This window comes from Phaethon aethereus (genome assembly GCF_964289735.1).
Source record: "Phaethon aethereus genome assembly, chromosome: 21".
Lineage (NCBI taxonomy): Eukaryota > Metazoa > Chordata > Aves > Phaethontiformes > Phaethontidae > Phaethon > Phaethon aethereus.
This window is the reverse complement of record NC_138597.1, coordinates 4704187-4717660: the sequence shown is the minus strand read 5'-3', so window position 1 is coordinate 4717660 and position 13474 is coordinate 4704187. Positions and strand designations below refer to the sequence as shown.

The 13474-nt window shown below is 39.6% G+C and overlaps 1 protein-coding gene across 1 annotated transcript; it reads right to left on the bottom strand.

The window, feature by feature from the left end:
* Positions 1-3034: 3034 nt before the first annotated feature.
* On the bottom strand, positions 3035-9681 carry LZIC (leucine zipper and CTNNBIP1 domain containing; the record flags this gene model as incomplete). Its single annotated transcript, XM_082009366.1, has 6 exons — positions 3035-3093; positions 4527-4608; positions 6394-6489; positions 7173-7271; positions 8345-8480; positions 9581-9681. The coding sequence occupies 6 exons, from the start codon at positions 9679-9681 to the stop codon at positions 3035-3037; spliced, it is 573 nt and encodes a 190-aa protein (XP_081865492.1).
* Positions 9682-13474: the final 3793 nt, after the last annotated feature.

The following is a 13474-nucleotide window of genomic DNA, read 5'->3' as shown; positions in this document are numbered from 1 at the left end:
TTAATTTACATACTAATGCTGCAAGCAGGTTGTAGGATGTGGGGGGAGAAGAGTTACTTAGCACCAGTAATGAGCAGAAAGGAAAAGGCGGCAGTTACAATCCCCATGGATTGTTTTGTTTTCAATAATTTTAGACTGTCTAATAATGCCTTTTAATAAACTACTCTCAGCTATAAAGCTGCAATCAGCCTTTGACAGAGAACATAATCCTGCCTCAGACAGGAAAATAGTTCTGATATAACGGACAAAAGATCCCATCTAAATAAAAGCTTCTTAAAAAAAAAAGGAAAAAAGAGTTCCATCAGTGAAAGACATAAATTATGCTTCCATATACTGTGTATCCTTTCATTTCTAGAATACTAGATTTCAAAAGAATATCCATTAAAGCAAAATGCATTCAAAAACCCCACATTTTCTGGTTTACTCTACTCCAGCCCTCGTTCACAATTAGACGAACTTGCTTATTTATAGGGTATTAATGCCCTGTAAGTGCAATCTAAAGTATGGCTGATCATGTTAATTTTCTGTTTATAGTCCATGCTACTCACTTAGTCTTTAAGTGACTATGATGCTACACTGAGATTAACATTGCAATAGGCTATCAAAATTTAAGATTATTTCCATTCCATTCACTCTATTTAATGGCAGTTCTCACTGAAACTCAAGTCTAGCTATAAAAGACTAAGATATATACAAGATAGGTAAAACACAGATGTTCTACTCCATTAATCACAGGATTCCTCAAAACAGCAGGTCACCTTCACTGCTGACATACTCAAGTACAACTCCACTGTTGCTAAAAACAGCCATTGCACCATAAACTGGAACTGAATCTACCCAACGTTTGGGTTTAAACATTGGTTTATAACCCATTGCTAGTTCTAAAAGAATTCAGTATCATCCTTTCAGTAGATATATTTCTTAGTTTTCATAATTCAAAGCACTAACAAGATGGAAACGAGAACTTTTCTCTAGGAATTCTTCTGATCTTTTCAGTATTATCACCATCCTTTTCTTCCCAGCAACAGACTTACTCTGATGGCAGTTATCACACTTTGCAGATCAGTTCAAAAACATGCCTAAAACTTAAAATGACACATTGTCAAAAGAATACCCAATCACTAACACCAGCACAAAATCTGTTTGTCCTGAACATACACCTATCATCTTAGCAACATAGATAGAGATCTCTGTTTAACTTCTTTTTAAATGTAATTTGTTGGAGAGTTAGCATAAACCACTGTGGCATTTGGTTATTGTACTTTGCTCTCATTTAAGGAAAAATAAATTTATCACTTAAAAAACCCACATAATTTGTGGAATTTAAGCAGCTTTCTTCTGCTGATACATTTCTGCCCCACTGTATGGGAAGGAGAACTGACTGTATCTGTAACCGGCAAGTCACACTTTCTCTGAGGGGTGCCAGATAACAACAGCACGTCACCACACTCACAGCCAAATGCTCCTTTTGCCAATGAGATTTCATAATGCTTCCTCCATTTCTGAAGCTCTCCAAAGAAAGGAAGTGCTAACCCTCTGTTAAAACATATACTCCATAGGAACCAAAACTGTCTAATGTTTGAACTGCTTTTGCACAGAAAGAGAGAGAAATTATTATTTTTTTCCACATGAAGTAACTTTTTTCTTCCTTATCCCTCCCCCCCCAGCTAGAAGTTGTACACTTTTCTCTAGCTAGTGGTAAAATAAGAACAGGAACAGGTATGAAATTCAATTAAGTAATGCCGTTTTTTGTTGTTGTTGCCAATATCATTAGATCAGTGCCTGAATATATACCAAGGGTAGAGCAGATCTGAAATGCACATTTCTCAAGCTGAAAAAATTCTCAGTGAAATACAAGCTTTCAATCAGCTCAGACAAAATGTTAACAAGTAATAAATTAAAGTGTGAAGCAGTCACTATTTTAAGAACAAGATCCCTAGTATTGATTTTACCAGAAATAGTTTATCAGGAAGTTAAACACACATCTAGAGTCGCAAGAAGTTCCTCTACACTCAAGCTAAAAATTCAACCGTATGAGATTTTAAATCCTTCTACACCCCGAGATTATTCAGGATTCTAACTTCTCTGTGGAGGCACAGACCCTTCCCTCTCCACAGCACCGCAACCTGATAAACAGTCTGAGCAACACTTGCACCGATCACGTAACGAGAGCTTCCCCCCCCTTTTTAAAATTGCTTCTACATGCAAGCTATTTCATGCTATCTCAGAAATACTGGGAAATAACGGTAGCATGTAGTTATACATCCAGAGCTAAAGAAAGAGGTCACAGAAAGCGTTTCTCATTGCCATTTCCTAGCAATTCCCTGCCATTTCAATACACAAGGTTATATTACTCCAGAAGCCTCCCTACAGGGCTTCCATTGTTTGTCAGTCAAGGCTAGGACACAATGGCTCTCATTCATGTGCACAGCAAACAAGCAGCTAAGGGCCAATGATCAGCACAGTCTCATTTTGGTTCTTCTGCAAACAGTTTGTAGAAAGATGGCATTTCAAATAAACTATGTCAATTTTTCAAAGCTTCAATGCATTCCTAGCATAAACTACTTAGTAGGGAGTCCAGACAAAAATTAAGAGAACTTGCGAACAACGTGAACAATCACCCAAAACACACACTCACTCGTTAGGACTGCTCCTGAAAAAGATCTGCTTGCTACAACCACATGCAAAAAGATTACGTTTTAATAGTTAGAGAAATACACATTCAGAAAAATTCAAAATAGCTGATTCTTTCCAAAGACAGTCATATCATGCTTTTGTTTTTGGAGCACCACTTAGTGTTCAGCCTGAGAGCTTATGTTACTACGGGATACAGACACCAAGGTTCCAAAGTGCACTTAAGGCTGTTTACTTCATATCTTCTGGTTAAGAACCCAAGAAGTTTAGAGTTTGGGATCTTTTTGGTTTTGTTTTGCTCTTCTTTTTTTCAACATGTTAAAAATAGAAAACACAAATGCAATATGACAGAAGTCCAATGCTGCTGATACCAGTAGAGACACAAGCCTCACGCACCTCTTCACTGTTTTGCCTTTTCTACTTCAAAACTTGCTAGAGCAAAGACTTTGTCTCCTGATCCTATGAGAAGAAAAAACATTTTCAGTAAGTATTAGTAGAAATTGGTAATTTCCTTATATACAATTTAAATCAAGTAAAACATTTAAGATCAAAAGAAATCAAACCTGTATTTTGAAAACTAGAACACTTGACCTAATTAAAAAAAAAGGTGGACACACACACACATACTAGCTTGACAGGTCTGAAACCAGCCATGTTGTACTGGCTCTGCCCGAGATGGAGTTAACTTTCCCCACAGCAGCTCTCACAATGCTGTGCTTTGTACTTGTAGCTAGAACGGTGTTGATAATACACTGATATTTTGGCTGCTGCTGAGCAGTGCTGGCACAGCATCAGGGCTGTCTCACCCCCAAAGGCCAGTAGGCTTGAGGTGGGCAGGAGGTTGAGGGGACATAACCAGGACAGCTGACCCAAACTGACCAGAGGGATATTCCATGCCATGTGACACCATGTTCAGCAATAAAAGCTCAGAGAGAGAGGAAGGTGGGGGATTTGTTAATTAAGGCATTTGTCTTCTGAAGGAACTACTACACGTACTGAGGCCCTACTTCTCAGGAAGTAGCTGGGCATTGCCTGCTGACGGGAAGTAGAGAATAAATCTTTTTTTTTTCCTTTGCTTCTGTGCACAGCCTTTGCTTTTCTTTATTCAACTGCCTGTATTCTGACCCATAACTTTTTCACTTTATTTTCTCACGCTGTCCTGCTGAGGCAGAATGAGAGAGCAGCTTGGTGGGCATCTGGTGGCCAGCCAAGGTCAAACCACCACAAACATAGAGAGCTCCTAACAAAGTACCCTTTTGAACAAAAGGGGCTCTCACCTTCCTTACACTCTCAGGAAAAGCACTACTGAAAGGTAGGTCACAGAGACAGTTTATTCGTACCCTGATCTAGGCTGGCATGTTCCTGCCATTCATAGTTTTTTCATCACAGTTCTAACTATAATGTTAGAAGAAACTGTTGTGCTTATTTAATGACTATTATAATTGAACTTTTGGTCTTGTCAATATGATTAGCATTATGACAATCATGGCAAGAAGAGTGCTTTAAAGCCATATTTTGACAATGTGCCAATAATTGCTGAATTCTCTGCATCTAGCAGAGAAAAAAAGACACTCCTGAAATAGCAAAAAAAGATCTGTGTTTAACTGCAAGAGTGGTATCTCTGCTTGAGACAGACCATCCAAGCCTTCAGCATTACAAGCAACGCCTGGCATTTTATGGACATTTGGCACTGGATTTATTCGCTGCATTACTTTTTCCTCATGGATAGTGTATGAGAGTTTCATTGTTAATAGAACAGAAAACGTACATAAAAATTTAACTGCATGAATCTTTTGTTTGTATTTTCTCTTTCATAGGGGACTCACAAGTATTGCTCTTAATCAGTGTTCAATGAGGCAAAGAAACTAGAAGTTATGAGAATGAAAACTTACCCAGGTCAGTGGAGACTCTCTCAAACTGGCTCAGAGCTGTACCAGCATTTGCTGACAAGAACATCTCATCATCTGGAGTAAGCTAAATGAAAAAAAGACCACAGCTGTGAACTTGGTACCTTAGCTGTGCATATTCCCACCATCTACATGGGCATATACATGAACTACGACACGTTACAGCAATTGTCAGTTTGCAGTTTTTAAGTGGCAGTGTTATCTAACACATTAAAAGCCAAAGTAAAAATGCAAGCTACTTCCCCTACCACTGAATTTTTTCTTAATGGCATCTGTCAGCCCAGGAAGGACAGCACATGCAACATCAGACAAGCCTCTACACGTTCCACTAAGTTTCAAGCTGACCTCTAGTGATAATTTTTGATGAAAAGGTCACACTGTACCTCTGTACCAAAACTTGGCAAAGGATGTCAATTACTTTTTTTGTCATGTGGTCAATACAGCGATGAGCTAAGATCTAAGCTCGCTTCGTATCATCTACTGAGGAAAGCGAAAATGGGCAGTCGCTACCAGCTTTGACCAGGTTAAGAGTCAATGACCTAGAAATGGTCCTCTTCCTTTAAAGTGACATTTGCACATGTGTATTTTGCTTTCATGTATGTGCTTTGATGCCTTGTGACAGATGCCTATGAAATATTTACAATAATGAGGTAGTAACCTACATTTGGAAGGATCAGATATTCTAAGTTAAAACTCTCTCATTTAAGTAGCCTCAGATATATGCTGTGCTTTGATAAGGTTATAAGTGTATCAAACTGTCCACAGCGTTTACACCAGTTTGTTTATTAAAAAATGTAAAAATTAGGTACAGGCATTCAGAATGATGTTGGAAAGAGGGAAAAAGTATTAGTTACTCGCCTCTGGTGTACTTTGTAAGCAAGCATGTAAGTGCTTAACATTTCACAGTATTGTGCAGGCAAACATGTAATATTTACCACCATTTTTCACATTCAGAACAGACATGAAACTACTATCCTAGCAAGTTCTCTGTGAAGGAGGCTATGCCAAAGTGTGGTGAAGTGGCTTGTCTGAAGCAATCTAAGGAATTCATGCCAGGAGGATTAGATATCATCATATACTCAGTTCACAGTCTTACCTAGCCTTTTAACCTATTTCCAAAACATCTTTTCTCCAGCAATCAAGCAATAAAAATGTCTGAAGGAAAAGCATTTGCTAATATCATCTGCTTGGAATGCAGCTCCTTTAAGTACTGCACTTGATCTTTTCCATTACATTGCCTCATTTCCTAAGAAAGTTTAAGTACAGAGATACACAGCAACCCCTTTTCTTCACACATCATCAACAAAAAGAAGTAACAATTTCTCTTCCTCCCTCTAGCGGTAAGAACCAGGGATTGTTGTGCCACTGATGTACTCACAGGGGAAACAATCAGTTCATCACTCATCTCTCCAATTTATTTCTTACACCAAGAAGTAGGTATTTATTATCACCAATACAGAACTAAGTAAAGCTCAATGTATATCAAAAGTCTTGGATAGTTCCTGCCAAGTGGATAGGTGGCAGTTAGTTAGTATATGACTTGTTTTGTAGCTTGTCTAAATATCAACTTGTACTAGCTTCTATGTGATTCATTCCTACAACCCAACAAAGAAAGCATTCTGAAGTAGAAACAGCCTTATATAAATGTACAACACTGTTTTGTATATGTTCAGTAGCGAGTGCTTCAGAAAGTTTAGCATTAAAATAGGAGGACATTTATGTATTACAGAAGCAAGCTGCATTTTATTATTTGCTCAAACAAGTGTTAATTTCTTACTTTAATTATTTCAAATCCCTCTTCGATATATAGATAGGAATTTGTATTCACCTAACTATCATACCACTGCCTTACCTTCTCACCAAGTTTTCTGAGAGCTGTCAGGATTTCCACTTTCTGCTGTGTATATACGTCTCGTCCCAACTTCCCAACCATTAAGTCTCGGTCCATCTGTATACCAGGGGTGGAGAGCAAGACAAAACTTATTAAGATTCCCATTAGTTTCAGTCAAGACAACAGCATGAGCAATGCAACCGCCTAAAAATATTACCAGTTAACATGGTACCCATGGAAGTAAGAGACAGAGCTACCCATAATTTAAAAACTGGCCGCAAAGTTCTTCTGACCATTCTGCAAATACTCTTTCCACCTAACCTTAGCATTACTGATTTCTCCAAACTTTAATCTCTTTTAATCAAAGGCTGCTATTCATTCAAAATTATGGATTCACATATCACCAATACATGGGGGAATCACATTTCATTTCACTTTATCTCAATCTCAAGTCCAGTCTAGGTCTCTGAAACATCAAATACACTCTCCAGGCCTTCAGGACAATTACAGATTCATACTGTTCAGATTTTCTATTTGCAGTTATACTCAGTTCACTATTGGTCAATCACATTTTTGTTTTGAAGCAGCAAGATAGAAGATAATTCAAGAAGTACACATTGTCCACCCATTACCTCAGTGAACATTTAAAACTGAACAAATTCTGCAAGGGAACTTCTATATCTCCTTACGATGCTGCCACCAAGTTTTCTAACACACTTGGTGCTCTCCTTGCAATCATTACATATTTAAATCAGTCTAGCTCAAATAAACAATTTTTACAGTACAACAGAAACCTTCACCTCTGCCAATCTTGTCCTCAATTGCCTTGGTTGTTTCTTTGCAAACATTCTAATTACTTCTGGAGTTTTAAATGCTTGGCTGATGGCTGCTTGTATTGCCTACAAGGAAAAGAGCAAGAATGATGAGAACTAATAGTAGTCACAAGCTATAGGTGTATGACAAGATTAATGAAGGCTAGAAAGCATCGTTAGTATCCTCTGCATCGCTTCATAAAGAGAGCTTTTTTTTTTATTGCATAACCATGGAAGAGAGATTAAAAAAAACCACGACCTTTATGCAGGGCTTGAAAAATCTAATTAGTTTATGCAGCTACACTGAAAAAGAAATGTGAAACTTTTCATTATAGTCCAGGTCTTTTATTTCTAAAGATTTCCAACATCTTCCTGATATTAGCACATCACATCTTTAGCAGTTCTTATGCCCACGCTGACCATTACATTCTTCTAAGGGTAAGCAGAATGTAAGTGATGAGGTAAATCTCCTACTGTTATTCAAAATCCTCTACTGAGTATCAAAACTATTATGATTAAATCTTGCTATAGTTACGTTTGGACAAATCATAATCTCTCCTTAAACAAAACCCTAAAACATATGGCTCAGAAGGAACAAAGCTCTAACTAAACATTTGGAAAGAGATAAAGTAGATCAAAACTTTGGAAGTCTTCATAAAATAAGATCAACTCACTAAAAGAACATGAAGTTACACAGTCACTCCTACAGCCTTTTCATCTGGACTGGTACAAATCTCTGAAATCCAAATCAGCAATAACACAAGAAATGCTATCTTTATGCTTTCTAACATACAGGCATGAATTTTACTTCTCATGATATATATTGTCCTCGATTGTCCCTCAGACCTTTTATATTAATTTGTATTATTTTGTGTTACTTTCTAATATTAAGGATCCGATATACTTTTGCCCCTGCAATTTCCCGCAGCTTTTTCTACAGCATTATGGTTATAGTTCTTCAACATTTTTTCCTTTTAAAATGAAGAGACCTAAACAAGTTTTTATATGTATACATATATTAAATAATAAAAACATTAGATACTTAGATCTACCTTTCACACATGCCTGTCTAAAAGTTATAATGAACAACTTGTATCTATTTTCTGTTTCACTGAGCCCAAGCAGAACATTAACTATTTTCAGTAACACATCATCCTTACCAGTTGCATCCCACTGAGCTCATCCACCAAAGTCATGTCCCCAGACATAATCTTCTTCAGTGAGTCATTGAACTCACTCAGCTGTTCCAGAGTTTCTTTTTTGGTCTCTTCATACTCATCTGCATCTAGCTCCTCTCTAAAGAGGATCCAACAAGACACATTAATTCATAGGATCAAACTTGAGACGTAATATGGAGAAAAGGACATCAGGGAATATTATGAAGCTCCACTTCTTCCTCAGACAGCAGTGAAAACATTCACATCACATCAGATTATTCTGTTCTAGCTTTATTAGCTGTTATTTAGCTAATGCATATGCAGTTTGCTTGGTTTTGCATCACCTCCTATGCGCCCATGCACTTGCGGTGTTTGTATGAAGTCACATGTATTAAATGAGATACTCATGATACTATGAGATACTCAACACTTGATGCAATATTCAAAAGTATATTTTGGATCCTGACAAAAACACGCATTGAGATTGTCTCGCTCAAAGCTGCAGTGAATCAAATTACCTCCCCAGCCAAAAACCATCAAGTTATTCAGGAATAACTGATCCTGCTGCCTAAACCTTGCCCAGTTCAAAGAGTGGCACTACCAACCCTTAGCAGGTATAACTGTTCTTGGAAAAAAGTATGTAATGCTTGGACAAGTTAGAATTATAGTCAAAGAAAGCATCTAAAACCACACAGGATGTTTAAATGCAAGTACTGAAACATAAAAAAAACCTTCCACTTGGTAATTCAGTCTATCTCAAATTTTATTAGCCCACAAAAAACTAACACAAAATCACATGAAACAAACCACATGAAAATGTTAGACAAACTAGAATAAAAACACCCTATCCAAACATCTGTAATTAAGACAAAACAAGACACAAAAGCAAGTGACTGCTATTAAAAAAGCCCATATGAAAATGGTTAATTCTGTGAACAGCTATTAAAAGTTAGAAAGTCACAGTGGAACACAAAACTTCAAAGAAAACAGTAATGAGTATTTCTGCCCACATTTTCCTCAAGAAGATTATAAATAGAATGATTTTAATAAAAAGAAAGGTTTTAAAAAATAATTTTTACTACCCGACACAAACATTCCACCTAGTTTAAAAAAAATAAAGCCACAGCAAAACACAAAATAAAACAAAAAACCAACAAGTTTTTTGAAAGGTACCACTTTCTTCTGCCAACTGCTTAAGAAATTATTACCATGTAAGAGGAAAACATCCATTTTTATTACCTGCATTCCTCCAGATCTTGAAGCTGCTGCATTAATCTATCCAACTGCTCTTCCAAGTTTTGTTTTAGTTTACTGGTCTCTGTTGTTCCCCTTGAAGCCATCTTCTGTTTTCACATGAAAATTTTATGTTTTTACATGACACTCCTAGGAGAAAGGACATTTTACAGTTGTGTATCAGTAACTTAAAACTTATTTTAAAATGCTCCAGATACAATAAAATTATGCAGTATCTTGGTGATCTTCATGATGTCTGACCAAAACACTCGGAGATCCTTGCAGTGGCAATACAGAAACGTTAGGCTGGGTCTAAAGGATTGTTCAAGAGGCAGTTCACCAAGGCAGTAACTCAAACAGCCACAACACATAAAACCAACAAGTCTAAAACCAAGTAGCGATCACTGAAATACTGAGGTCCCGCTATATGAAACAAAGGATTCCACTCTTCAGGTGCCCCTTGGGAAGCTCTTTAAGAGACAACAACAACCCGGATGCAGGTGTCTGAAGCATGCAAACACCTTCGGCAGAACCATTAGCTCTGCAAAACCCGAGCACTCCAGAGGAAATTCGCGCTGCTTTGCGCATCAAATAGGAGCGGACAGCCAGCCGACGGCAGCGCTCCATGGGCCATCCCTGGGGCACGCACCGGTTCCGCGGCCGTTGCGAGGTTGCGCTAACGCCAGCGGCTCCAGCAGCCGGAAGACAAAGAAACCCGATCCCCCCCGCTGGAAAGGTGCGAGAGAGGAGAGCGAACGGGAGGCCCGGCGGGAGGAGGCACGAGAAGAAGGAACCTGGGCACCACCCGAGTCCCGCCAACGCCGAGGCCAGGGCTCCAGCCCGGCTCTTCCTCCTTCGCGGAGGTGAGTCCGCCCAGACCCCCTCCCGCAGACAGGGCCGCACGCACTGGAAGGAGACCACCGCCGCCGCACGCCGCCCCCAACACCGCCCAGGCCCACCGCCGCCTCACCTGGGACAGGCCGCGGCGGGCGGAGCGGGGGCGCGGGCGCAGGGGGAACCGAGGGGGAGCCGGCCGCCTCCCACCGGCGGCGCTTCCGGCGCGCCCGGGCCAATGAGAGCGCGGCGCTGCCGCGCCGCCCAGTGCGGCCCCTCTGCGCGGAGCTGGCGACGCGGCCCCAGGCGGTAAGCGCGGGCGGCGGGGTGGCGGCGGGGGAGTCGCTGGGCAGGGGCCTGATCCTGCGCCCCGCACCTTCGGGGGCCGTACCCGTGTGCAGGCCGCGTGGAGCTGTGGGGAGGAGGTTGCCAAAACGGACCGACCACTGGAGCGCTTAGCATGCGAGGGCTTCCGGCAACGGCCTGCACACCGTAAACGTGATATTCCACTGATAGAAAAGCGTGTTTAAGAAAAATTTATCTCTGAAATATAAATGAGACTCACCGAAGCATATTCACAATTACTTGCTTATCCACAGAAGCTAACAGGTTAGAACCATCCCAAAATCTCCTGCAGGCGTACTTTGGTGCTTTTTAGTGCAAGTGCATGTCCAGTCCAGCTAAGCACGAGCAGGACTGCAAGTGGTACACACTAAATATTGGTAAGATTATGCATAAGCATGATGAGATTATATATAAACGCATATGTAAAGGACTACATCACAGGGCACCTAATTCTTCTTTCTGGAAGAGAAAATGATCCAGGATGTCCTACACTTACGGAGAATCCGAGTGAAGGCCATTTTATTTTGTTTCCTCTTTTTAGAGGTTTTACTAGTATTTCATTTAGTATTTGGTGTAAGATAGAATTAATTATTTGAAAACAGTTCTCAGTTTTGTGAAACTAAAGTCTTGCCTGCATCCAGATCTCTCATCTCTGTACAGCAGGAGCTGGGCTGCTAGTTTGGAACTTGTGGTCAACCTGCAATAATTGTGTCAAGCACTGTCAAATGATACGTAATCCATCAAAACTACTTATGTTATTATACAAGAATAGGCGTAGTTCCATACACAGCTCAGGCAGTGGCTGGGCTTTAATCATCACTGGAACCTGGTCGTCTTTTCTCTCCTGGGATGTGTGAATTGCATAGCTTTCCCCAAAAAGGTAGAGCTATATGAAGGTCATTTCATACAAAGCAGATCCCAGCTCTGAGAGTGCTGTGTTGGTTGTAAGGATGACATAACGGTGAAGGTAGTCATGTGATGACACCTCCACCTTCTTTGTCATTTTCTCTACTCTCCACATCAATGCTGTTTTCTATGAAAACACTGCTAGACAGAGGATGTCCATGCAAATTAGGAGACTGAGCGTATGTGCAAACGATTAAATTATATTCTCAATTTTTATGCAGATATGAAACACTACAAGGTGAGTTTATGATGCAATAATTGTCTGTTTCTGAAGACTGTAAAGTTAGCAAGCAGCATGAAAAAGGACATTTGATTAACTCCAGAAAAGACACTATATATTTTCATCTTAAAATTTTCTATTATTTTTTCCCTTGCTTTTTTTTTTCCAACGGAGAAAATCAACCCTTTTCAAATTTGCAGCATGAGTCACTTTCTTTAGAAAGTAGGCTTTATGCATTACAAAAGGCAAGGCTAACTTGCCTGTTTCCATAGTAACTCTTCTAACTGATGCCCCAGTGAAGTTGCATTCCAAGTAACACCAAATCCTTCAAATGCTGAACTACTCTCTAGTAATAAAGAACATTTTAAAAGTTTTTGAAATGCTGGAAAGCACAGAAAAGTACTGACACTTGGAAAATGTGAAGCCTTGCAAGACTTCCTTTTATTCAAGGGCTATTTGATGTTAGTACCTAGTAGCTGTTACAAGATTTAGCTGTGATGATATCTCAGCATTGTGGCAGCTGCGAACTTGACGCAGCTTCTTTGTAAAGGAGACAGAACGTGAGGGTGACCTTGTGGATTTTTGCAGGCAGTGATGTTGCTGTAGAAACAATGGCAGACTATTCAGTGCTCAACACAGATGTCTCAGACATCTCACAAACACCAACAGCAGGAGAATGGCCCATAACATATTCCAGTTTTCATTTGTTCAGGGCCAGGCTAGGGGAAACCATCGTGGCAAGCCAGAATATTCTCGTGAAAGAAAAGAACACTAAGAAGCAAAAATCCATCTAGAGCGAGGAGAAATGAAAAAGTAGTGACGTTTCCTTATTTTCATTAATCCTTTAGCAGCTTTCTGAAACTGAAGTTCAACTGATGTATTTTAAAGAAGGAAGAAAAATCTAGTATTTAATTGCAGCTTTTACTAAACTTTTTAAAGTTCGCTATTCTTCGATCATCTGTTCCTCTGGTACACCTACCACTTATTTTCCGCCACACAAAGTAGGTTGGTTGTTTTCATGTTTAGTTCATAGCACGCTCTTCCCATATACCAAGAGCATGTAAAATGTAAATAAATGCCAAACAAAGAAATGTTAATGCTCCTCTCCTCCAGAATTTAATACAATATTATGTTAGTTCTATAGATTTTGCTGAAAAGACTCACTGCAATTTAGAGTAGCAGCATTGGGAGCTGTCATAGGATGTTCTATTCCCCCCTGTAAGCACTAGAAGGAAGGAAGTCCCCTGCAGTTCCCAGTTCCCAGTTCTGGGCAGTTGATTGGTATTGGCATCTTAAAAAAAAATGCTAAATTCTAATAAAGTTTGTCCTGCAATCAGGACAAATAATCTCTGCTCATGAAGTTTTTTCTGCATAAGCTGCCTTTCTTCAGAGGGGGCAGTACGCTGTCCTCCCTTTAGGCAAGCAGCCTGTTTTCAGTGATTACATTTTTAAAGGTGCTTCCTCTTACATATAGGAGGGCATCACAGCTGGTATGATAATACATGGGCAAGGTGAATTTGGGTTCACTTATCTGTTATGTATGTCTTCTTCCTAGCACACTCACTTTTCTCTACATCCTTGATTTCTGAAGCCAC